At 40.8% G+C, this 27,526-nt stretch overlaps 1 protein-coding gene across 1 annotated transcript; it reads right to left on the reverse strand.

The window, feature by feature from the left end:
* Positions 1 to 178: 178 nt before the first annotated feature.
* LOC141788267 (RNA polymerase II elongation factor ELL2-like) lies at positions 179 to 27,526 on the reverse strand. Its single transcript, XM_074667160.1, has 12 exons — positions 27,371 to 27,526; positions 26,778 to 26,825; positions 10,186 to 10,313; positions 9,014 to 9,177; positions 7,219 to 7,466; positions 6,527 to 6,651; positions 5,118 to 5,232; positions 4,533 to 4,992; positions 3,989 to 4,040; positions 3,468 to 3,639; positions 3,313 to 3,357; positions 179 to 2,734 (listed from the first exon to the last, which is right to left on the reverse strand). The coding sequence occupies exons 1-12, from the start codon at positions 27,506 to 27,508 to the stop codon at positions 2,624 to 2,626; spliced, it is 1,806 nt and encodes a 601-aa protein (XP_074523261.1). The 5' UTR covers positions 27,509 to 27,526; the 3' UTR covers positions 179 to 2,623.

Consider the following 27,526-nt stretch of genomic DNA (forward strand, 5'->3'; position numbering starts at 1 on the left):
TCTTATCTTTCAACCAGGGTGTACTACACCGTTCAATACAGGCCTACAGTAAATGCTTCAAACATTTCAAAACATCTGACATTTTCAAAGGCTAACTGTAGACAGTCAGATAGCAGAGTTGTGGTCAGAGCACAGTTTTCAAGACTGTTGTAAATTTAAAGAGAAAGGCTGATGAAATACAAATGAAGACAAAAGACACTTTGATGTTTTATTCTTTTGAACCTTGCACAACAGGAAAAGATAATGTATACATTTGTTAAATGCAGTTCATTTAGAAATCTTTTTTTTCCGGTTCCTTTGTGGCTAAGCTTTACCCAGTAGGCTACATAAAAACACCTTCTGTGCCAGGTCCATTGTAAATCTTCTGCACAAGTCCACAACAAAACTTATGAACTTAAAATGAAACGTTTAATAAAGATTTAAATGAGATAAATAAAATTAATTTGCAAATATTTTATGAAATGCAACAACTTGAAGACCAATGATTCTTTCAGCATCTCAACTGATAAGGTCTTTAAGCAACAACTTGAAACTAATACATCTGTTTCCTCAAAAACCTTTTCATGAAACCCCCCAACTGCGTGCGTGTTGTTGAGCATTATTTCAACAAGGGAGTATTTGTGCTTGAACTTTAGCGATAGTAAGTGAAGGTAACCTTCCAACCTAACTGCTCCATGCTCTCAACAAAGTGTTAGTCCTACAGACAAACACCTGACCATGATTACTTGGCGTACCAGAGATAAATAAGATGCCATCAGAGCCTGTTAAAACCTGTGCACTTTATTTTCTAACTTCATAAATATGTCTTCAGAAAGTACTCAGAGGTGTGAAAAAGCCACTGGTGGCATCAGTTTGACAGTGAAATGGAAAGAGGTGTTTATGTAAGAGATCAGCGTAATGTAAGGCAGATTACAGGAGTGTGTGTGTGTGGGTGAGGAGTCCTTGATGATGTTGGCAGTGTGAGGTTTTTGTCTTATAAAAAAAGTCTTCTTAAGGCTTTCCATCACTGGCTGTATGATAACAGTCAATACAAAAAACTGCATCCATGATGAGAAATAACAGTTCAAAAGAAGTTTTAACTGTTGTCCTCCCGCTCTCTCAGAACGGCTCTAGTGCAAAAAGAACTGTCTGGGAACCGATGCAAGCTACTGGACCAAAGCAGGCTATTTTGTTATGGATTCAATTTTCAAAGCAATATGGCTGCACATTCCCACAATTAAAAGTTGAACAAAACAGTCATTGTCCACTCCAAAGACAGAAGTTGAAAAATACAGCTATGAATAACAGTGTGGACACTTTGGAGTTTCTCACCTAACAGTGAAAATTTTCAGATCCAGAATAAGTAGTAAATGTTGAATCAAGTGGGAGCTACACATGCTCTTTAAGCAGCTTCAACCAAAACACTTTCTGCCTCTATCAGGGCAGCAGACATTAAAATAAAAATAAATAACCTTTGATCCAGTCCAACCAGCTTTTTCTTCTCTACAAAAATCTTTGATCTCAAGATCTGACACTTCTGAGCGAGGACACCATTCAGATTAAACTGATAGGTGGCTTCAAATGAATACATAAGTAGATCTAATGAAAGCAATGAAATGAGAGGGGAAGACACTTGTTTTTCAGTTGCTTTAAATACTATAGACTTGTCGCCTAAATGAAAATGCGTCAGTAATGACTCAAGAGAAGAAATGCTCCCTTGATGGTCCTTTTTTATCAGTCGTTTGCAACTAGACAGCATGAATCTACAACTCCTAAAGTACTTGTATTTTTTTCTGACATTTGATTTTGACTCCTTCAAATCAGATGCTCCAGACAAGTTACTGCCTGAACTATTAGTCCCAGCTCTGAAATGTAATAAAATAGAATTCTTTTACTGCCCATATTGCAACTTGTATACATTTTAATACATCAATTTTAACATTCTTGAACCCTATAAATATTATTTTCTGAGGGAGATAATCTTGCTTGCAGTACAAACAAGTGTCTTCTGAGAAAATATCTGAGTCAAGTTTGGATACCTTGATGTTAATGCAGCGACCTCTTTAGAACAGCATTCCTTTAAGATAAAAATTCCTAAAATCTTAAGAGAAACTGTGACTTTAGTCAGTGGAAAAATCTCAAAACATCCATTAGCAGATATGAAAACTGGATCTGATTGGAAAAAGTTGCACTTTTTATTGTGCTGAGGGCTTCATGTATGCTGAGAAATGTTGATAAAGAATTGAAAAGTTTGCCCTTTTTGCTGCTCCTTTTTGAAAATGTATAAGTTTCTATCAAGAAAGGGGCAAACTTGCCTGGAGCATATTGGAGTCAGGTGTTTAAAGATTAAAAGTAAGATTTGCTACATGTAACACATCTTTGACAAAATGGCTTACACTGACAAGGAAAATGTCTCTCAGAACAAACTGATGAACAGTGATGATTCCCCAAGTCTCAATTTTTGGTTTCTTTGTTGGAGCTCTCAGGTCAAAAATTAGATTAAAATGTGGTTTATATAAATAGTGCCTCAGCGTCATACCCCAGCAGTTTAAGTCTCTGTTGTTGTATCAGTCTCAAATAAAATCCTTTTTTTGGTGCATATGTTTTTTTTATGCAAAGCAGGTGACAAGGAGGAGATCGTGTGCTATGACGAGGCCTGACAGACATCATAGTCCACGATGAGCTGTTTTATGTAGGACAGTTTTTCATGGAGATATTCACAGCGTTTCTTCTCTTCTCGATAGCCTGGGAACTTCTGTGGAAAATAAGAAGTAAAATAGTTGTAATATGAATGATAAAAAAAAAACAGAGAAATGTATTTTTAATGATTAAAAAGAACAATCATACACAGACTGTTTAAGAGTTATTCCCATTCAGGGGAAAGAACAATAACTACCTGCTGACTATACAAGATCAGGCTTATTGCATGGCTCATGACCATTTAACAAGACTCTGGAGCACTTAAGTAAAACTGACCACTTTAAGTTTAACTATTTTTCATAAATTGACATTTTTATATTTAAACTCAGAGGTTATACTGATGTGCTCTGGCTAAAAAACATAGTGTTTTGATCGATGTAATGTAGGGAGATTTGATAAGATAATTACAGATAAAAGTTGTGTAACTTTTTTCTGTAGAATTCTTAAAAAGTTAATTAAAATCATTACTCCAAGTCATATTTTTTTAAAATTTTCCACAAATAAATACTGAAACATATATTTGGGATGTCCTCTCAGTTTTGTGCTTGACTAAGCTGCAGGTCTAAAAATATGTTGAATGTTTAAGGAAGTGCACAGCACAGACTCTTGAGAGGTTTCAACCAAGAAACTCACCTTACGATACTTGTTGTACTTTTCCAGTATTTGGTCTTCCATTATCTAAATGCACAAATTATGATATTGTTAGCATGCATTTATATAATGAGAAACAGCATTACCATTCAGTACTGTGAGCCTTGTATTAGATCGGTAGTATATTAAGTGTGTACCTTATGTTCTTGTGTACCAGGTGATAAACTTTTGATCTTGGACCCCAGCTGAACAAACATGTGAGTGATGGTGGCGATGCGGGAGTGGAGGTCTTTGTATTCATCGTACTCTGCACAGAAATCTTCCTGGTATCGCTGACGCTGCTCCAAACTCATTATCTGGCCATAGGTGCTATACAGAGACCAATAGGAAAAAGTTACCTTGCTGGTAGTTTTCTTCTTGTGTAGTGCCACTGTCTGACACTAGATGGCAGCATTGGACCGTACTCTTCGAGTGTTCCGCTACAGGCCTTTTTAAGGACTACCTTAGAAGAAGCACTTGTACCAAAAATAACAGCAATATATTCAGAAAAAGTCAAAGCTTGAATTTAACCGTACAGTTATAATGAAGTTCAAGCTCATTGTTTGTTACAAACACATATTTCACTGGCCAAAAACTCTCAGTGTATTCCAGTGTGCTCCAAAAGCACAAACAAGGACAGAAAATACAAAAGATGTCAGAGTAAGTTTCTTTCACTCACATCACATAATCAGGCTTCTCCTCAGAGGCCACAACATGTGTGATGTCAGGATCTGCAAAACAAAAGACAAACAGATAAAGAAAATCAAATTAGCTCAAGTTGAGCCAGTTCAGACATGACACTTTGCCATTGTCTGAGCATTAAGCTAGGTGTTTCTGTTTAGCAAAACTTGTTGTGAGTGTGTGAGTGTGTTCCTCTGTACAGACACGTTATGAGCTCGTGGGTATCAGGAGACATGTCAGCTCAGAGACCCAGAGCTCTACTCGGGCTGTTGTTGAGTCAATCAGCCACAAAACACACTCAGGACTCAAGAGAGATCGGCTCGGGAGCAAACACACACTTGCTCATGAGATAATACTGTATTAATACACAAGTGATCTGCAAGTTGTGAGTGTGTCTGAATGTGTTTGTTATGACTTTTTGTTTTGAAGTCAGTCATAGAAGAGTGTTTTGGAGATTGAACCGAAATGAGCTCTCTGATTCAGTCAACCAAAAGCTCATCCTGAAATATCTGACACTAATAAAGTCACAAAAAGGGTCTTACTGTCCAGTTTGTCCAGGTTCTGCTTGAGATCAGGACTCCTCTCCATCCACTGTCCCTTATCGTCTTTTAACCTCTCTCTTTCTTTGTCTTTGTGCTTTTTAGATTTCTTCTTTTTGTGCTGGCTGTTGGCAAGCTGCTGGTGAGTGCAGTCAGAGTCACTTTGAGGAGGCTGATGGCTGCTTACTTTGGGTTCCTGCTCTTTGCTCTGTGAAACAGGTGCATCAGACGGGCTTGACAGTTTGTGCATTAGAGGAAAGCTGTTGTGGCCACCAGTATGGTTACTCGTATGCTGAAACTCAGTCTTTGTGTGGAAACTGGGGTTGAGGGAATGAGTTGTACTGTTGTGTCCTTTATTGGCCTGAAGTTCATTTACTGAGGGCTGCTGTTGCAACCTTTGGTCCACAAGTCTTTGTCTCTTCGTAGCGAGCCTTTCTGATGAGTCAAAAGGCACTGGACGTTTCTGTTGAAAGAGCAACAGATGAAACTGTCTTAATCACATAAAACATGCAATAATATTACACTTATGAATTGTAAGAAAATCAGACTGTTTTATAAGTTAAATAAAAAAACAATGAGCCGTTTTACCAATGCAGAATTTTTGGCTGTGCTTGGATTTAGCACCGTTTCCTCTGAGGTCTTGGGTGTTGATGAATTTGATTGAGAATTCCTTGATTGGTGGCCTATGTGCGGCTGCAGCTTTCTGTTAAACAGAGAGAAAAGGTGGGTCCAATAAGATTATCCATGTGAGAATCAGAAACTTTTAATTTCCTGCTTCCAGAGGCACCTCTGCAAAGTTTTGTGTGTACAGGAGAAGTGATAAAGTTAAGCATAAATATGAAACAAATTCTTAGTACAGCAAGTACAGACATGTTGTGTTTCTGAGAGTTCATTATCACCCGCACAGAGTGTGTGAAGAAGATGTCAGTGAGAGGGGAGAAAGATTGCAGATAACAACTGGAGCCACTCTCTGCCCAAAGCTGTGAGAAACATATCACACCACAGTGACAAGAAAGTAGTCCTGTTCAACTTTTATGACAGATTTTACCAGCGGTATATTCACTGAGAATAGGGATGGGAATCGAACACCGGTTCCTGTTGATAATCGATATGAAATGTTTCAATCCATCGACGATTCCCTTATCGGTTTTTTACATTGTGCCGGAGCCGCCGGGTCTTACGTCGACCAGTCTGCTGCAGCTATCTAAGCTCAGCAGTTAGATAACGTTTCCCAAGAAAACTCTGATTTAGGGCTTTCAGCTTGAAGTTTTACTGAAGAACTGACTTCATAAAGAAATGTACATTACTCTCTCTCAGAAGATTCACATTCAGTACATTTGAAATGGTATAAATCACCTTATTTACCAAAATAACAAAATAGCGCAAGCTTGATGCTAACGTATATGGGAAACTGCATTGATATGCTAGCAGTTAGCATACATCAGTATAACTTCAGCTTCAGAATAGAATTTCAACTTTCATCACAGAAACATATCACATCAACTCTTTGTAAAAAATACTGAGAGTTTCAAATGTCAAAAGCTAACAGGCAGTTGAAAGGCTCATGTCTGACTTCATAACTACGGAAAGCTTCCAAACAACTTAAACCATTGCTATAACCACTTTGAGACACTAGATGGCCTACTTGAATTATTAATATATTACAACACAGTACATAAATGTCACATTGTGTGCGATTTTAACCTGTTTCTGTACCCAGGAATATCCAGACTCAGGGACCAATTACATTTTATTCACTTACAGTATAAACTCAATCAAATGTTGTTGACACAGCAAACCTGTAAAGCTACTTTTTGTACCCAGAAAATTCAAAACAGGAATTGATAAAGGAATCGATAAAGAATCAGGCTGATAAGCAGAATCGATAAGGGCATCGGTTTTGACAAAATCGTATCCCTATCCTTAACTGGGAAAGATTTAACTATCAGCGTGTTTTAACAGTATCCTCATCTGGTTTATCTCTGCGTCTGACCCACCTGGCCAGCAGCCTGCTGATCTGCTGTCTCTCCTCCTCGCTGTAGCCGGGCCAGTCCTTCTGGACGTGCCTGTAGAAGTCGTCTCTCAGCAGGTAGCTGCTGTCTCTGGGGTTCACCTTTGCCACCTTAAATACAGCACACCACACGATGAGACTCCTATTAGTCTTTATTTTATGATCTCATCCACAGAGCACACTATAATTGCTGGTTCCAAACTGTGTGGAAACAAGAATAAATGTTTTTTAAAGTAGTTTCACTTAAAAACTGTATTTGCACTGAGTGGGTCAAATGTAAACACTGTCATGGCTTAGACGAAGTGTCTAAGTGTCTAAGGATCTGTGAATCTGTTTCTATCCAAATGTCACAGACCTCTCTCTAATCTCTTCTGTTTACCTTTTCTGATTATGACATCTGTCTGTCTCTCTACAATCACAACCTGGGCAGAGACAATTACACTATCTGTCTAGTTACACTCAGAGAACTCATGCATGAACAAACATCGACCTGCACAAGTGGATTTAAAAAAGTAAATAAGCACACACCCATGCACTGGAGATGACAGACTAATGAAAATTCATTTAGAAAGTTACAGAGACTCACAAGAAGGAAATCTTTCTGAGTTGTGTTTACAAACGTGTGAGCATGCAGCTGTTTTTATCACACACACGGAAAGACAACTCTTCCTTCTTTACCTCCTCCAGTATGGCACCCAGCTCGGCCTTGTCCTTGGGGCTGCCTCTTTCTCTCTCCAGCCACAGCAGCAGCTCTGGTTTCCTGTAGGGTTTTAGAGCCAGCAGGTGGATGATTCGTTCCCTCAAGGGCTTCTGGGTCGAAGTGGTCATGGCACCGTTCCTGCGGTTGTTGGTGGATGACTTGAAGGAGCTACTGTCCGGCACAGAGGACAGAGGAGCTGGTCTTTTGTTGAACTTGACACATTTACCTGGAAAAAAAAAGATAGAAAGAAAAACAGCTGTGAAAAAATGAAACTGGGGATGAACTCTGACTTTTTGGAATTAAACAAATCTTTATGAACTCAGTGAAATGTGTCTTTAAAGCATCAACTAACAGAAAACAACAGTCCAGACTCTGCCTCTTTAACCTGCACCCTCATTCTCTCTCAGCTGCACTTTCCTTACAACCACCTGAGTAATGGAGAAACATTCATTGGAGTACCTTTTTCTAACCTTTACGGCTAAATTACATGCACATACTGGCCTGCAGCCATTTGTCTTCAGATGTAAACAGCCCATTGATCATTGCTTACATCTCTGCTGCAGACAGATGGGAGCAGTGAAAGCTAGCTCTCTGTGCTAATCCCATTACAGGTTAATCTGTGCTTTTAAGGTCAGCGAGGGGGAGAGGGACAGGAAAAGAAGGCTTTCCTTTTAACCACAAAAGTATGTCCTGCCAAGTGATAACACCTCAGTGCTGTATCATTAGTTTCCTTACAGCTGTTAACCATAATAAAAACACACAGACTTATGTAAGGATTACAGTATGGGCTGTGTGAAGTGTCAGGTGTGGACTCTATCGGTTAAAGCTTGCCAGATAATATTCACTGTGCTCAGGAGCCCCACCTGAGCCTGAAAGAGGGACGTAAAGAGAAGTTATTAAATGTTTCCCTGAGGGCATATACATTTCTGAGTCATCTTCACCTAAAGACCTGACGTTACACAATCCACACAGTCTAAATTTGTCAAACCTCCCAGAGTTTCAGCCTCCCTGGAGCTGCAGCTCTCTCGAACAGGGGGCCAAGAAACATTATTGCGTAACCACAGCAAAGGTTGGCAAAGAAAAAAACAGGGTAAAAGGAAAAAAAAAGGTAGCTCGCCAGGCAATGTCTCTGTTCATATGATTTATCGATTTATGACATGCTTGATTAATAGGGTTAAATAAAACACAAGAAAAAAAATTGTGGCAAATAATAAAAGAAAGTAGTCTGTCAAATTCAGGAGATGCAGCAACTTTTCATAGTGATGTGGAAAACTTCTGTGAACTTTTTCTCCCTCAGAGCTGTGATTTCACCAAGTGCCAAACAATGAATTATAAAAAGAAAAAACTTTTTGAATAACTTTTTCCTTCACTTTTTGTTAAGTAAAAAAGGAATTGGTTTTAGAAGATGCCTCTGAAAGTTTGGAGACAGAGGCTAATGGCTTGACTAAGCTGTCTTTACCTCTTTGGCTCTTCTCTAATTCAGACAGAGAGTTAAAAAAGAGGCACAGTACAGACAATAGTATGAGAGAGAAGAGTGACTTTTTTTATCATCTATTCACCTACAAATGCTGCCTGTTAATTGGAAATCTATTCTTTCATTCAGAAAAAAAAGGTAAATATTCACAAGCATGTTATTCTTTCATTTTTGTACTTACTGGTTTATGTCCATATTTTTACACCATATTTCTTTACCTTTTATCAAGCTATACGCTGTTTGTCTATCCCTAGGTAGAACCCACACATGGATCATCCTTTGTTTTTGTCACTTCTTACTTGGAAGAGTGGAGCCAGGTTTGATCTCGATGGCCGAGCGGCTCCAGCTGTCCTTCTCCACCTGAGACATCCTCTCACGGGTCATCTGGTACGAGTCGTCGGTGGCGCACACTGTGATCTTGTCCTGGATGATACCCTGACCTTCCAGCTGCTCGCGGCCGTCACTGCAAAACACAAACACAGACCCGTTGAACCGTGGGCTCTTTCTGGTCTTTCTGTGGGCTGTGCAGTCAATGCTGTTAAGCTAAAGTGCCATAAGCTAGCCTAAAGCTGCATACCAACTCTGAGTCCATGCAGCATAAAGTGGCTTTGTGGTAGGATCTGGCTAAGACAGGTCTATAGTTACTGTATGTTATGTCACAGGCTTGATATAGCTCCATGAGAGAAAGCCAGATATCCTGGTTCAAAGCAGGACAGAGCCTGTGGAAAACCAGCAGGATTAGCTTGGCTCCAGCCTGCATACTTACTAAACAAGGATCATCTTGGACAAAAGTAAAAAAGTTAAATACCTGAACCTGTGTTACACTGGAGCTAAAAATACAGGAGGATTTATGGTGATGACAAGTCAGTTTTGTCTTATTGTATAACCCTGTTTAATTGTCAGAGCATTATCATAAACCTAACCAGAGATGATTTATCCACGTTATCCTCAATATTTTTAAACTAATGTGACTGCAAAGAGAGCTGGCTTTCACTCTTTGCCTTTTGTGCTGTTTCTTTTGGCTGGAGCAGCTGACAGGAGCCAGAGCGAGTTCAGACCACATCGAGCCATCTGGCAGCAAAAGGCAGAAACAGAGTATAACCCTCTGTTTCCAAGCATATACACTCATACATAAACAAGGCATCGCAGTAATGATAGGGTTAGCCCGGAAACATATATATAGAAAATCACGATGGCCCCATCCTGTATACAACAATCAGTGAGGAAACTGTGTCTTTAAGATGCCGTTTAAGATGTGGGACAGAGGCCAAGCAAAGGACGACACAGCTTCAACCTTACATGACAGAAAAGATCACGCAGGGTCGCAGAAGCAACATCTACTGTAAATATTTCTCAAAGACTCTTGTTTGTCCATCAAGTAAAATAAAATGAGGAAATTTGAGATAATTTTTCATCAGTTTGTGACTCGAGAAACTAAAACACAGCAAGCTTCAACTTGTGTACCTCGTACCTTAAAACATACTGATGGATGCAGTCAAAGCTGGCCTGAGGCTGATCTTTGCTGTCGCTCGATAAGTAGAAGGAGAAAACGCGAATAGCAGAAGGTGACTCTGGTGTGGGAGCTGGGATCTTGATGTACTGTGGAGAAAAGTAGGACACAGTCAGATTTCACTAAAATCATAAAGACAGCTGACCGAGACACAAACAGCACGATGAAGTTATATCCAGCCTCATGTTAAGACAAAGTTTTTGGTTTGAGATTTATGTGGATGTGTGCACTCTACACACATCATAAGAGAATGGTTTCATTGTTTCACAGGCCTGGTGCCAGCCCGTTTAATACTTTTCAGTGTTTCTCAAACATATTTTGAGTTATGTTTCTTTTAAGCTGTCAGCTAACAACGAGGGAAAGCAATTATCTACTCAACAGATTTTTAAAATCAAACCCTGGTGTTGCCAAATGAGGATTAGCCAAGAACACAGGGGCATCCAACTCAAAGTTTTTGTCATCAACATAAATTATAAAAATGTTTTCACAACCCACTGCAGGGAACGGAGCGAGACAAATGTAGTAAAAACAGCCTGAAAGTAGTTCACCATGAAATTATGCTCAAAGTCTGAAACCACCTGTTTGTAGGTACATTTTATCTTTGGATAATGACGGTACTCAGGACATAAATGGTTTTTATATGCATTATTTTATGTGCTGAGGTCATATTTTGATGCAGTGATAGTAAGTGAGGAGGAATTTCTGAAAATCAAAGGGTTCTTCCTCTGAGAGTTATTTAGGTAACAAGTTTTTTTTTTTCCTGTAAACTTCACAGAAACACAAATATATTAACACTGACACCGTACTTTGCACCCTGACTGCTGGTTGTGCCACTTTCAAATCTGATCCTAAACCAAAGAACTTCCGGAGAGACATCATTGCTAGGCGCCGCCCTGTTGGTTGTGGCTGCCTATTGCAGCAGCTCTCTCTTCCTTGTCCGTTTCTTGTAAATTGTTCATTAATTTGAATGATTCACTTCTTGGTCATGGACACCAAACTTTTTGTGTCTTCAGTGATATTTTTACTACTTTTTCTCCTGTGTTTGTCTGGAGATCCTACATGTAACCATGGCTGCATTTTTTACCTGTGAAATTAGCTGTTAGCAGCCTGTAGCATGTCAATGCTAACTGGTGCAAGGCCTGATGTCTTCCCACAAGGTGAGGAGAAGGAGGTGAGGACAACATGATGGTTCTCAGGTGTGAGCTAAGAAGTGACGACATGGACCTGTCCTTCCATCCATCATTATTGGGAACGTAAGATCTATCTCCAATAAGATGGACGAGCTAGCTGTGCTAACCCAGCAACAAAGGGAATACCAGAGGGCAGAGTAGCATCATGCTATTTACAGGCATGACTAACAGAGCTAACGCTGGATTCTATTCTATTCTATTCTATTCTATTCTATTCTATTCTATTCTATTCTATCACTCAGCTCACTTGATCTGTCTCAAGCTGTAACCACACATTCAAACTGAGTGCATCTAAAAGTGAATCATATTCCAGTAAATGTAAGTGATTAAAACATGACATCATAAAAACAAATGTTCTCTCCTTATTGTTTGTTGAGTATGGATGTGTAATATCTGATTTATGCTCCTCAGAGGTCAGGAAAAGTGTATTAAATCCAGATGACGCATATGTGAATCTTCCTCCAGGGACTTAGGAGGAATGTTCATGCATGACATGAGCGTCACTGGGGCTACAAACCTATCTGTGCGATAATAAGAACTCGTGTGAGAACATTCAGTGCAGCTGTCTGGCTACAGTGCTGAGTTTGCGATGGATGAGCAGTGCAGATAAACAGAAATGAAGAGATACTTTAAGCTACGGAAGCCTTTGAAAGGATTTCAGGGAACAATGACGCAAATCCACCTCTTACACAGCTTGATTTCACACAATTTCAATGACTAGCATGTGTGAATACCATAACAGACTCATAAACACGCACACACACGCACTAAAGATCTTGAGAGAGACTTTGTGCCGATCTGTAACTTTAAATAAATCTCCTTGGGTAAACAGTGTTTTTAAGAGTTCGCTCCACTGAGGCGTCCCTGAGATCTCCTGGCAGACTCAGTGGAGCGCACCAGAGCCAAGGCTGCAACCTCCAGGGCAGACAAATGCACCCGAGAACTCACACACAGACATATAATAACAGATTAGAAGACATGAGGATCAGATAAACGCTGATTCGACCACTAAAAAAGATGTAATTGCATGTTTTTGAATGCAGAATTCTACTATTTTCACTCAGCTTTGTGGGAAATTTTCAGCACTACAAAGTCTCTGAGAGAAAGGAAGAGAAACAGATACTCAGAGAGGCTCCTCGAGCTAGGAATGAGCTTCTTTGGTGCTTCACTTAAAACTCAGAGTAAAAAGTCTCCGTGCAGAGGAGATCCACTGTGTCATCACAAGTATTCTTCACTGGCTCCAAATTGAAACGGAGAGGTCAGCCGTTTCACAGCAATTCCCTCCTTCAAGCTGTGGGCAGCTCGCCATCTTTTTCAGGGGGGTGGGGAGTAGCTTTAGGGGACAAGTTATCACAAGAGATTTTTTCTGCTGAGCACCCTAATGCCTCCATTCTCAGACCACAATGTCAGATTTATCCTCAGATTCACCCACCTGTATGTTTGAAAGAGAAAGCAGCTTTATCCAAGAAGCAGCTACTCTTTAAAAAGTAGACACTGTACTGCACAACACTTACTGTAAAGATGTGTATGTTGTTTTTCGGGTGTCTTGGATTTGGATTAGATCAGCTACACTCAGTAAAACTGTGCATGTGTGTGCTTGTCACTTCACGGCTCCTTTTCCAACTTTAGACAGTACAACAGAGGGCTAGCGAATAGACTGGTCCTGAATCCAGGCACATTACCAACCGTCCACCAACCAACCTTGGACCCTGGAAATGTGAGTATTTTAAATGCAGTGTGCTGTGGAGCAGATGTAAGAGCTTTTCCTCAGTGTCCCCCCTGTCTCTGCGTTAGCTTCAGGATGCTAACTTTAGCTGCTGTTAACCTGTTGTTTTAGCCTGTAATGTTACGGTAAACGAGCGTCACTGTTTTCTAAACATTGTGCACTCGGAGCTTGTGGCACTGCTCTCAGTGACGCTGAAGAGCGGGGTGGTATCAGCGGTGGCTCATTTGCATATGAAGGTCACACCCACTAAATCAGAGCGTTCTGAACAGAGGGGCTATGAGAGCCTGGAAACAATGCTGCTGTGCTTGATTTATTGGCTTTTTGGACCAGAACATGTTACTACCATTTCATGAAGACATCGATGATCCATATTAAACTTCAGAAAAGGAGCATAATATGGGACCTTTAATAAAACTGGTTTCTACACATCTAGTTTTATAAAATGGCATGATGCCCACAGCATTAATAAAGTGGCTTCTAAACTGAAGTCTGTGTGCCAATCCCAAAATGTTAAACCTCATGTGGAGCAGAAAACCAGAAAAAACTAAATGTATCCTGATCATTTTTAACTTTTCTTTCTTTAAATCCCATTTTATAAAGAGAACATAACTCAAAAAGAACAAATACCGTCACAGGTTGTGAGTCGCATCTCCATAAATTATTAAGTGAGAGCTGTGCAGCCAACATTCAGCAGGGAGCTTGCTTCTTTGACTTTAAACGCCACTTCAGATGAATTGACGCAAGTGCGCAGCAAAGCAACACAGATGTTCACCCTTTCCTCTTATCAGCTCGCTGCACATGTCTGTACACGCTGGCTCTCAACGCTGGAATCCATACAAACCATACAGCTGAGCTCCGATGGCACGAGGATCCAGACCAGCATGTTTCACATAACTTATGTTTCTCATCCAGGATAACATATTTCATCACTGAATAGCCCCTCAGTCATGATGAATCTTGTGAGCTAACTCTGGATACCTCATTGTTTATATGAGACAAAGGTCAGAAAACATGCTGTTGTTGCTCTGGAGAGCTAACCAGAGATTACTTCTCCACATTAGACAGTTTTTGTTAAAATTTCACAGATAAGATATAAAACTTACTTAAGGACCACTCAGCCATACTCATCAGCTATTTTTAAAAGCCTGATTATTCTAACAGCTAATGTGGAATAGCAAATTCACAAATGTCTCTGTGTGTTTCCAAGCTTTTCAGCCTGAGCCACCTTACACCTACAAATCTGTTCAGGCAATCATCCTCCTTTAATGGTGAAGTCTGAGTTACTGTGGATCCAGAGAAACAGCTGGAAGTCAGCACTGGCTAAGGCAAAAAACCCCAAAAAACTGAGGGTTGGATCATCAAATGCTCCCAAAGGCTAGAATAACTAGCCAATACAAAAACACAAGCTACTCCAAAAGAAAATTGATGATAAAACAGGCTCAAAGGAAATATCAGCAGAATGTCAGTATAATGGCAAACCTTACTAAGTTGGGGTAGGTTAGCTTCATCGTGCCTGTGATTCATACCTGAAGACATTTTGTTTGCTTTATCAAGCACATCTTCAACCGACCATTATGTGCTAGCAATATCGTTATCAGCTGATATGAAAAAAATCAGGGATGCATCGAGATTAAAATTTTGGCCGATACATATAACCAATATTAACATGGATGTTATGGCTGATAACCGATAATTACCAGTATCAGTATTAGTAAAAAAAACAACATCATTATGAGATGATGTGTTGACATAGTTCAGAGAGAAAGAGTGCCGCGATTATGAGAAAAGACAACCATGGAGAGGATCAAAGGATGGAGCACCCGAGATGAACTCAATCAAAAAAGTACAGGAAGAGAGACATAAAAGAAGAGGGTCCACTCTTCTTAGGTGAGTTTTGGTGTTTACATAGTCATTGAAAACAATATCTTTGGGTCTTGAAAGATCGTTCAAGATGCTCTAAAATTGGCTGGCAGCTAATGAGTAAATATTGGTTCACTTTTACACATCGGCCAATACTGATATTAACACTGATATAGTGTGCATCTCTAAAAAAAAAAAAAACGTGCCGTGCTAAAGCACAATTGCCCACTGCAGTGCTGTTCCCCAGCTGGAGAGTACCAGCCAGTCGTCACACTACTGCTATATGAACCAGACTTTAGCAGCTATCACACACGCGCATGGCCCGCCTATGTCATCGTGAAGCATCCGTTTACATGAAGCGGGATCTCATCAGAGTCAGCACAGTGAGACACAGAGAACGCTGCTACAACTTCAGAGACTTTTGGACTTATGGTAAGTCATTTTCGCCCGACACAGCCCTCTAACACCCCTGCTATGTTAAACATGATTGTTGAGAGATGCGCTCGCAGTGATCATATGTCATGGATCATACCACTGTCCATGAGCTTGTGCTTGTGCTCGTGCATGAAGTAAACTGTGCTGAAGCCCACCTCTCTGAAGCGTGCCAAAGCAGTAAAGTGATTCGTGCTTATTCGGCATGGTTGCGGTCACACTGGCCATTCGAAACGTGCTTTAGGGCTGAAGCGTGCTTAAGTATGGCACGGTTTGCCAGTGTGACCGCGTCCTTATATAAAAGGTTCACATCCACTTGACAGATACTGCACAGTGCACACAAACACACACATTACTTTAAACAGCCGAGACAGATCGTGAAAAGCCTTTCTCATGATTTATTGTCAGATAAGTATTGAGACAACAGGGAGACAGTGGAGTACTAGTGAGTAATCTGTTGACATTCTCAGGAACATGAAACAGGCAACATTCCTTAAAATGTAAGAACTTAAATATGAAAAACTAGTTTTCTCTTCTGCCACATTTTAAAATGCTCTGAGGCAGCACACACTATATCTATACTTTAATTTTTGTCGAGCAACAATTCAAAGGCTCTTCAAGGTAAAAGAAAATGATTTCAGATAAAAAGCCAGAGCTTTTTAGTCATTACAGATACCATCTGAAGACATTTCCTTAAATCCCTCTCCACCATAACAAACAATTTATCATTTACAGACTCTTTGTTCATCCGATTGTGTCGTTTGCCGTCACAGGTCTCCTGCTGTTTCAAATGCCCATTCATGCGCAGCACCCAGGAGCTCTTGCTGGCATTTACCCGGTACGATGGCTGCTTGTGTGACCTCCACGGGCAGACTCCTACACCCCCACTGAGCAAATTACAACAAGCGCTTTAGTTCCCAGCCGCACCAAAAGCCTGGCTGGCACATTCTCTTAAGAGACACACATGGCAATTCAAACCCAGAGAGGCGCTCTTACAAAAGGACTTTGCACTAAAAGAATCTAACTGACCATGCATAATGAAATATTTATTGTCTTCCTTTCAAGTCAAATATTCAGAGAATCTGAGGGCTGCTTCTGATCTTCGTGACTCTTCAATAAGACGGGGGAAAAAGGAAGCAATCATAAAGTTATGTGGATAGTCAAGTCTAAATACTCCTGCTAGAGTGAATCCCTGCTTAGGAAATTAATGTAATAAAAGTTGCCCTTGACTTGTGTATTGACCTTTGACCTCTGTAAAGCTCACTGACCCTCAGAGGCCAAAAGCAAAACCCAAGGACCCTGAATCTGACAAGTGTTTCAACAAACAATTGATTCTTCCAACCCAAACCCTGGCCCCTGTGCCTCCTAATTTTGGATTTTCACCCCCAGACAAGCTGGTCTCATCCCAGTCTGTTTGTCACCCTCCTCCTCCCTTCCTCTTCTCTAATTAGAGCAGCTTCAGCAGTCTCATCCTGGTTCTTCTGTCTGTTCAATGATTCCACATCGTCTTTGTAAACAGAAAATATCAAGCCTGTCCCAGTTCTTTCCAGCTTTATAACACCAGTCTGTCCGTCTGCCTCTTTTTTCTTTGTTCTCATCAATCTCTCTTGCAGGCGTTACTCTTGGCAAACACAAAGTGTGTCCATCTGTTTGGGGCTTCTTTGTCTGCAAACTTCCCAACACTTTTTTTCAACGCAGACAGACCAACTTCTTTCAAGTTTTATAATTTCCATTATTATCATCCACAGAACTTAAATCCAAATGGTCTTATTTATACAGATGTTTGCAGTCCAGGGTGTGTGCCATGTAAATCAGTGTAAACAGAGCGTGGATTCTTTTGATCAAATGCCGTCAATCTTGAAGTTGCGAACAGTCCCAACACTCAAAGTTTGCAGGCGTCAACAAAACACAACCATGCAAAGAAACCTATTGGTCATAGTGAGAACTTCATCTCCTTTAGCATTCACTGTCTGCAGAGACAAATGTGCTGAAACATCCTGAAACAGTGCTCCCCATCACTTTATCGACCTCCACATATCAAACTGATCAGTTCGCTCCCTCCTTTTAATACACAACATAAATCAGCACACATCAAGTCCCCCAGGCTTCCAATGTAATTATTCATAATCTTTCTATATTCGTCATGTTGGAAAATAGGAAAAGTGGCATGAAATTTAAACTTTTCACCCCGCCAGCTTATGTAACAGATCAGAGCAGCGGCGGCAGCAGCAGCAGCAGTTGAATGTTTGATGAGTCGTTGCTTGCTCTCTCCCTGAGCTGAATGGCATTTGGTGAAAACCTGAAATAGTGGATACACACACAGTGATAGACAGCAGTGATGTGTTTTTACAATTACTCCAGCAACGGTGAGTATGTCTGTGCTGCACACAGGGGATGCTTTATTTAACCTTTGGTACAACAACAGGCTGAAGCGAATTAATCTCTCAAAGAAGTGCCCACTTCCATTTTTGAGACACTTTTTTGCCAACGTTGTGAAAAGTGGATGATGACAGGTTGTTACAAGTTTCCTTTTATTTCTATGTTACTACACATGTGCACAATACAAGACAAGTTTCTAATTTAACACTCCTTAAAACTAGTAGACATAGAGTTCTGAATAACTCAAGCTCACATGATCAGTCCAGCTGATAGGGAGCAGAAACAGCAGCAAGATACACACTCTGACCCCTGTGATAGTTCACCAGAGCACTTCCCCTAAGTGGGATCATGCCACAGAATTGTTATAGTTAAATAATTCCTCAGTTGGTTGATTAGATGATTGTATTTCTATTACAGAAACCAGCATTAATGTGTAATCATATCTGTTGTTAATACAGAGTGGCTTCAATAAGGTAAAATGAAAATCTTAGTGTTCACGTACATGTCACTAAAGCCCCATTTTTCACCAAGTGGTCTGGTGTGGTTCAGTTCAATTTGGAACTAGGGATACAACGATCAATTTTTCTTGTTCCAATAGCAATACCAGTGCCTGGTCTCTGGGTATTGATTGATGCTAATCCGATATCTTTGTTAAACAATAGCCTGCATGTCTTGTGTAAAAGACAAAACTTTTAAATATTTAAATGTCTACCAGCACTTTGGTAAAAACAATGCTTCCCCAGAGCCACCTCCGTCTCTCTGATGCTCAGTTGGTCCTGTCGAAATGCGCAAAGCAAAGCGTGTGAAAGAAAAATGTCTACCAGCACCTTGGTTAAAACAATGCTTCAGAACTTTAAGAAACTACTATTGAATTGTAAACTTCTATACCCTGTAGACCGGTAAAAGAAAGTTCATCAGAGGTAACATTCCAAATCAAGTAGCCAAGAGTGCCAGTTAAAAAAGGCAAAAGGCTGGTTGCCTGGATCGGCCCCCTTCCACAGATACAGGATGCAACTTTAAGGAGCTGGATCTGTGGGTACCCGATACCAGAACCAGGATCGGTGCATCCCTATTTGGTACAGGTTGGATCTATAAAGCCTGTTCCAAAGCCAACTGTGCCCCCTCTTGATCGGTGGTGTGTAAACTGGATGCCAATAACAGCGTAATAGTGTGACACCATAGCAGTGCGACACAATGTACCCCGCTAATAAATCTAAAGAAGAAGAAAAAACATGACACAGTAAACAAAGAGAAATTATAGCAGACATTCAGCAATTCGTCTTCTATGTGATTGCCATGTGGCTCTTTGATACAAAACACAATCACATTTTGTTTCAGAGAAAGCCGTGCGCCGTCAGGAGAAGTACAGCAGCTGCTGTCGCATGGTAAGTGACGATTCTTTCTACCAATCAATGGACAGCAGTGTTGGAGCTCCACCTTCTGGGGTCAAACGTATCAGTGCGTCTCGCACCCCAACAGAAGGGTCCCAAAAAGTGGGACAGTACGGGTCGGTAATTTGCGGATCTGTCCTGGGATTAATCACTGGAAACAACACTAAGGGTTTGCTGTACTGAGACAAACTGAACTGAACTGAACTTCCAAAAATTTCCTGACCTTAACCCCTCCAGATCTGTTCATCAAAATATATCAAGCTAATTTTTGATTCATCACTCTGTACACAGTTTGAAGAGTAATGTTTACAATGGCTGTCCTCTGAAGAATGTGTTTAAAACAGTGTTTTCCTACAACATTTGATGTGAAAGACTGAAAGTAGACAATTGCCATATATGATCTGATCTACGGCTTTGTCCTGCAGACAAAGAAAAATTATCATTATATATATATATATATATATATATATATATATATATATATATATATATATATATATATATATATATATATATATATATATATATATATATATATATATCTTCTAGTAAAATGCTCGACCTGGGTGCAAAACAGTGTGAAAAGGGTTTCTGTGACAGCAGACAAGTCTGGAAGTTTGCTTAATTTATTTGTGGGGTTGCCTTTGAGAAGAAAGACATGACAGAGACGTCACAATCAAGCAAACAAGTGTGTTGCTCTATTAACAATTTTTCAAGATAACCTGTAATTTGACATTTCTGCAGTATAAAGGAAATAACATGAAAGAGAAAAGTGACATACTGAAAAACAAAAAGAATGATCAGGAACTAAAACTTTTATGGGGGCTGGCAGAAAAATGTATGGATTAGGGCAGTATGTAAAAGTTGAGCGATTGCATTCACTCATGCAGAAAACTGGGGGAAGTTTTCCAGAGTTTTGTGCAAGTGTGAAAGGAATTACTTAGCCACAGCCCACTGTCAACCAACCTCACTACAATGAAGACACAAGGTGAGACAGTCCCTTTCCCCCAGTTAAATCAAACTACAAAGTGGATGGAAGAAAAACTGTGAGAGACTTCAGTTGGAGCACGGGGCTTATGTTTCCTGCTAGCTGTTAGTCGCATGTGAGGTCTGGGTGTAGATCTCATGCAGCCTATTGTTTCCACATCCTCTGCAGCCTGAGTAATGGCCTTCTGAAAACAGGCCAGCTTTTGTTCTGACCTCCTCGGCCCCAGAGAGGGATACCAAGGCACTGCTTCCCCCTTTCTGGTTGATAGGAGAAGAGGGAGGAGGTGCAGGAGGAGAGGGAGGAGGGAAACCTGTCGCCACCACCGCTGGCTGGTGTCAGCAGGAGGCAAGTCACTCAGGCAATGTGCTAATGCAAACTTTGTGTATGTATGAGTGTGTTTGTGGTTGTGTGTGTGTGTGTGTGTTAATCCAGCGTGAGCAAGGAGAGGCTCAACTCCTCCTCCTCCTCCTGCTCATGAGGGTGAGGAGGAGAGAGGGCCAAAGTCTTGCTATCAGCCAAACATCTCCAGAGAGCAACAGACAGCCAGACACCACCCTCATCCTCACCACACTTCGGTAAACATGACTTTTCTTCACTTCATCCCAAACAAAAGAGCCAAATCGTTCCCAGGGCCACAAGTTGACACATGCCATTTAAGATGAGCCCCCCCTGCCACAATGGAGGACAGTGATACAAAACACAATGTGTGTCTGTGTCTGTGTCTGCGGCTGAGAGCGGACGAACAAGGGGCAGGGAGTTGAGGAACGTATGAGGAGAAAAACTTGAGATTTTTGTGTATATTTTGTGTTTATGAACCAAGAGTCAATCAGTCAGTGCTTGGAGCTACTCTGTGACTTCCCTCTCGCTGTGATCCACATGCTGCCACTGAGTGATTAATGTGGCTGCCTTGAGTGGGAGACAGTGCATGTAATCAAGCCCCAGCCTGTAATCACCTTCCACTCCTTTTCATTTGCAATTTCACACAGGGACAGAGCTGCTGCCAGAGCTGCGAGCTCCAGTGTTTGAGAATGAAGGAGGAGAAGGTGGAAAGAGGGGGTGAGGACAGAAAGGATGCTGTGGCACAAGCATCCCCCGAGGTTTTACCCTGCGATGCCAAAAATGATACGTCTCAGGCAGGGGCCGCAGGGCCAGACTGTCAACTTCAACAAATTGTGGGCCACTGTGTCTAACAAAAAGCCCCTCCTTCTCTTCCCCCCCAAGCTAGGTGGGATCTTCCACAGAAATGCAAACTCGTATGTGTGTGTGTCTGGGGTGGACAAACGCCCTTTCACGCCTCATTAGCTTATGGTGCGGACTTTCACATGAGGGAATTCATCGGGACAGGTTCCTCAGCAAGCCAAGATGTGCTTCATATCTCCGAGCTGGTTCATCAAAGAGAGGGGGAGCTTTTATAAAGCCGTGGTTGATGAACGTCGGAGGGTTTTGCTCGTCTTGGTTTTACACACTCTCATTGGATAAATAAATATGTAAGCAGGTTTGTGCAGGAGCTTTTCATTTCTGGTTTTTGAGCAAAAATGGTGATGAAACAAAATCTGGGAAATAAACATACAAAACATTATAATCCTTCAACAGTCTACTCTTTGTGATAAAGTGCAAAGATTAATGTGATCTGGGAGAAAACATTAACAAAGAGCAGCATTCATAACCTGTACAGTTCCTGGTACTGATAACATCTTCCCCTTCCTGAAATCAATGCCACGACTTATATCAAGTGTCAGCCACACACACACACACACACACACATACAGAAAAAAAAACTGCAGTTCTTTGACTGTCCACTTGAGGCTGGCTGCAAAAGACAAGCAACACCCATTAGCTCCAATGTTAAGATTTCCATTATTATTTTTTAATATCAAAATTAAATGTGACAGTCTGGTCTAGAGGTAGGTTTGGGTTTATATCTCAATTAATTCTTGATATATAATTTGAATCATCTTCTTTACATCTAGGGGTCGTTTACAGGACAACGGTTTTAGAGTGAAACGCAAAAGTTTTGTTGCGTTTCAGCCTCGCGTTTACACGGAAACGGCGTTTCAACCTAAAGCGCAAACTTTTGAAAAAGGCCTCTAGAGTGGCATTTTTCTAAAACGCTGCCGACACCGTTGCTGTGTAAACAGTGTTATGGTGCGTTTTCAGTGAAATACACTGACGTCACACTCCTCCTCGTGCGAGCGCAATACAACAGGACAACAGTACCATTGTTAGGATCGTCACAAACCACCATGCCGGGCTTGTACTGCTCAATCTGCTGTATCTGCTGACTGTCTTCATGCAAAATGTGCATCTGTTTCTCCACTTTTGCACTTAGTATTCCCCATTACACCAGATGATCGGCTCAACTCTATTTCGGTGGAGATCTCCCCGAAGCTGCTTCTGGACAAGACAGTTATAGCACTACCTTCTACAGTGTTTTCAGTCCCTCGGCGTTGACATGTAAACGCAATTTTTTTTTACTGCATTTTCGCTGCGTTTTAGCGTTTTCAGATGAAACATTGTCGTGTAAACGGGGCTCTAGAGTTGTTAGCTGGGTTAAATGCATTTTGATTTATAGTGAGCTGTTGATTATGTGAAACAGAATCTTAACAGGGTGAGACAACAAGTCAGCGATTTTTCAACCCCGAATGGATTCTCTTTCCCACAATCACCTGCTCACCAGGCATTATCCCTCACATAGAGGCTAAGACTTAAGCATACTAACGTATAATTAGGGGCACGGCGGAGTTGACAGACAGTTTGGGCATGTTGTAGTCGTCCGTATGGACACTCAAAGCTCCATCTGTTTGCCTGTTTGGAGAAGGATCAAAAGTTAGGTTGAGTTGACATTTAAAAAACTGGAGACGGCCATCGATGGGTGGTCTCTAAACCAATGGGTGACATCATAGAGATAAAGACAATATGTTTCATCGACTATGGCCTGTACTTGAGTGTTGGACTAAGACTCGTCTGATACCAGTAAAACTTGTTTGGTTGTACTGGGAGTGTAATAAAGGTGTAAAGGTTGGTGATTGCAATGATTCAGTGCATTAACTAGAAGTTTCCTAAGGCTGCACTGCAAAAAACTGAAATCTTATCAAGTGTTTTTGTCTTTTTTTTTTTAAGTAAAAATTGTCTTATTATACTTGATATGAGCCACTTTCAACTTATCAATCCAGAAAAATGTCTTGTTTCAAGTTATCAGAGTACAAAAATGAGGTTTGAATCGCTTGTAACCAGTAAAAAAATCTGCCAATGGAACAAGAAAAAATTGCTTGAAAATTTCCTTGAGACTAGAATAATGTCTTAATACAAGTAACTTTTCTCTTGTTCCATTGGCAGATTTTTTCTACTGGTTACAAGAAATTCAGACCTCATTTTTGTGTTAAAATAACTTGAAACAAGACATTTTTCTGAACTGATGAGGTGAATGTGGCTCATATTGAGTCTAAAAAGAAATTTTCTACTGAAAATAAGACAAAAACACTTGAGACAAAAATTGCAGACAAATGTCCAAATATCGGCCCGATATATCGGCCAGCCGATATATCGGTCTACTTCTACTACAGAGATCACTGAAAACTCATCTAAGGAGAATTTGTACATCCTCATTTGTTTTTCCACATATTTTGAAGTAGGTTTCAAAACGATATGAGCATAAATTCAAAGTAATCTGTCATCAAGATCCAGTTTTCGCTTCAACTACATTAGAAGTGAAAAGCATTTGTCAGATAAAAAGTTTTGACAGCAAACTTTGGTCATGGCTTAAATAACTTGGTGTTCTTAATGGACGATGTTTTCAGTGTGCTACATCTCAGCCTTCACTCCATTAGATCCACAGCAGGGGAGTCTCTGTTGTGTGGGATGCAAACAAACCCTCAGGGCAGGCCCCAACACATCTGGACCCACTGTACTCACTTCATTTTGGCTGATGCAAAGAGGGGGACAACAAACAGCCTGCATTCCCCCGCTCATTGTTATTCAAATCAGAGGAGGAAACACATGCAGAGGGGGAGTCTAGGGGACCTTTGCATTGGCAGACTCAACACACACACTGAGAGAAAAAAAATCTAACAGACAAACTCTTACAAATCGATAGAAAAAGCAAACACTAGAAATGTGCAGGCAAGTCAAACAAATAAAAACACACCAAAGCATCCTCAAGAGATCCTCTCTGGTCCTAAAGGCTGCTGCACAACAGGCAGAGGAGGCCGGACAGGACAGAGGACATGAATAAATCATGCCTTTTGGCCACATAGGACACAGCAAAAACACACACAAAAAAAACAGCAACCATCCACAGCCTTTAACACCTAAAAATGTATTCAGTATGTCACGCTTACACACCGCTTTAGCAAATAAGGTGTGCTCTTTTTTTTGGTGCAAAAACACACACACATGGAAAAAGTGGGACAGCAAAATTAGCAGGGCAGAGTTCATTTCATCTACCTATCTATTACTGCAGGAAAATGTGTGCCAGCTCTGCACACACACACACACTCACTCATACAAAAACACACTCTCATGACTGTCTGAGTCAGGCAGACAGGGAAAGCAAATGCAAACAGAAGTCATGATGCCTCATGCTGTAATCAACAGTATTATGGTTACTGTAATTACCTCCAAACATTCATTTTGGCTAATAACTTTATCTCACGGGGCAAAATACAGGGAGGGGCGTGAAAGTCCCTGCAATCCCTCAGACATTACAATGATAGCACAGGTGTAACGATGACACTGCGTCATGTTGAGGAGCTCAGATACAGACACAGGCCTCCAAAAACAGTGTAGCTTGGTGCTCAAACAGCAACATAAAATGTCATGAGTGTGAAGCTAAAACTCATATTTAACCACGGACAGAATGAAGCATAGACATCGTGACCTCACTCAGTGCTCCAGAGCAGGATTACTTGGGTCAACAGTGGAAACGCTGACTCCGATTTACTGACTGATAATCTTAAAATTAGCTAATAGGTGGTGTTGAGATGGGTCTCTTGAAAAACAGCTACAACACATTCACCTGTGAGTCCAATTCACCCTCTCTTTTTTAATAGTTACGAGCTCAGATATGAGCAATAAAGACCAAAGCCGTTTTTCTACCAGACTGTAAACACCTTTATTTGTGAGGTAAAAATATGCATTTTAGTATGAGCCCTGATTTTTGGGACAGCCTGAAGTTGACACATGAGAAACTCTTCACACATCCCTATGAGTCCACATTACAACACCAGATGTTAACAGCGACACAAATCACCAGCATTTTACAAAATCTGTTTAACTTCTGAACCTTAATTTGAACAGGTTACATGCACAACACTGTGTATCTGCCAATCCTTCAATAACGTATTGAATTAAATTATTAAAACCATTAAGCAAAGTCTTTAAGCGAACTGCTTCTCTGCACAAACCTTGACTTAAGGATAATTGTGTGAACTGTGAAGCTGTGTGTGTTGCACTTCTCCTCTTTTCAATGCCACACATTTCCCTGTCAGTGTCTGAATCTACGGCAGATTTTTTTTTAGATAAAAGACTAGAAAATAGACTGACCTCTGACCTCTTACTACCAGCTTTAAGCAGAGAAGTCCTTCACAGTCAAACAGGTCTCAGGGATCTTTACAGGTTTTACAGAAGCCAGTTTGAGAAACTGTGCAGAAAATACTAGTAATAACAGAGAGGAAGTAAAACAAGAAAGGATGCTGCTGCCCTCAATTTCAGGAGGAAAGAGGAAATATTTCTTAAAAATAGATAAGGTCTGAAGAGGTCAACACTTAAAGAACACTTGTGGAAGGTTGTTAGACCAACACTTTCCAGCTTGTGACTTCCATCGCCAAATAAAAAAAAAAAACTGTTTTCAGTAACGCACAGCCCAAGGACACAGCTGCTTGAATCAAGTCAACACACAAAGTTAAGGCTACATGCAGATTGTGGTTCAAGAGTACAGGACTAGAACAGATGATTTTTTTAATCTTTGAGGACATAAAAGACACATGTAAACACATCTGCACATTTACACAGTATATTTAAAATGAGATCAAGCTCTGTCTCTAAGGGCTCTGTACTGAACTGTACCTTGTGCTGGCTCTGACAGTGTGCACCTCTCTCCCCCTCCCTCCTCTCCTGTCTTTTTCCCAGCGCCGCTCACTGACCTAACAAAGCCTCTCCACAGTCACCAGGCTGACCCAGTAACCTGCATGCCTCCTATCTGCTGGAGACGAGCCGCTATAAGCTCCCCTCTGAGCTGCAGTATGGTGGGCCGTGTGAGTCAACAGCAGTGTGTGATGAACAAAAGCTCGTCTGTGGCTGCTGGAGAACTTATTTGCTGTACATTCTTGCTTCTTAAAAAGTCACAGTGATGTGTTGCTGTTTTTTTAAACAAAACTCCAGTTTTATGCTGCTTCATCCATTTTTGAGTGAGTGGTTTAAACTGTGATAAAGCCTGTGATATTAGGTTTGCTTGTGATTATCTTTCCAGATAACTGGTCTAAAAGTTATTATGACATTTAGAAATACATCTGTTCTTGATTAATACATATTCCAACAAGATCACACTCACTTTGCACCATAAACTAAGCTAGTAAAAACAATGAACTTACCCCTTGGTTCCCTTTGAAACAAATTGATGGACCACTTGGTAAGGATCCCTAAAGACAGAAAAACAGAATGTAAGTCTTGTGTAGTGATCTAAATCTGTCGTGTAAACACAATGCTGTAACGTGTTTATACAAAAGTTACACAATCAATGATGCCTGCTTGTCCTCAACGGTCCCTGTTGAAACTAATTATGAGTCAAGCCAGCCTATACTATGTCAATTAGAAAACTTGGCAGGCTGCAGGCGGATCTGCTTTGAAGTGTGAGGAGCGTTTCCCATCAAACAGCTGATGGGCTTCTGTTTCCCGACAATTACCGAGTTCAGTCCTGGTATGGTATGCAGACATGAATCCAACTGATTCAGTCAAGGTAAACTGACTGTAAACTAGTTTGAGCTGCTCTCATTAAGAATCACTTTTACATGGATGACCACACAAGAGGGACTAAGAAAGGGGCAAAGAAAGTGACACATACGAGCTGAAAATTCATCACATTCAACAGCTGAACAGTTGGCAAAACAAGCTCACGCGACAACTTTGACAATTAATCTCCAAACAATTTCACGCGCACTCACACAGGAAGGAGAAGAAAAGGTACCTTAAGGTTTTGGTAAGCCTCCAGCGCTCTGATAGCCGTGTCCGTGAGTTTGACATGATACAGCGTCCAGTTTGAGCTGTTTTTGTTATTTTTTCCACAGGAGAGTCCATACTGCTGCTCCTGCCTGAGCGAAGCCATCGCAGGCTTTTCTCTCTG

The sequence above is a fragment of the Halichoeres trimaculatus genome, unplaced genomic scaffold, assembly GCF_033239565.1.
Source record: "Halichoeres trimaculatus isolate MK-OKI-2021-1 unplaced genomic scaffold, fHalTri1.1 fHalTri1_scaffold_3, whole genome shotgun sequence".
Taxonomy (NCBI): Eukaryota; Metazoa; Chordata; class Actinopteri; order Labriformes; family Labridae; genus Halichoeres; species Halichoeres trimaculatus.

Coding starts and splice junctions, on each gene's coding strand:
- LOC141788267 (XM_074667160.1), bottom strand. CDS start 27,508: ATGGCTTCGCTCAGGCAGGAGCAGCAGTATGGACTCTCCTGTGGAAAA. Junction 6,652..7,218: donor TGGGTGCCATACTGGAGGAG/GTAAAGAAGGAA, acceptor GCTGTATTTAAG/GTGGCAAAGGTGAACCCCAG. Junction 5,233..6,526: donor ATCAGCAGGCTGCTGGCCAG/GTGGGTCAGACG, acceptor TCTGTTTAACAG/AAAGCTGCAGCCGCACATAG.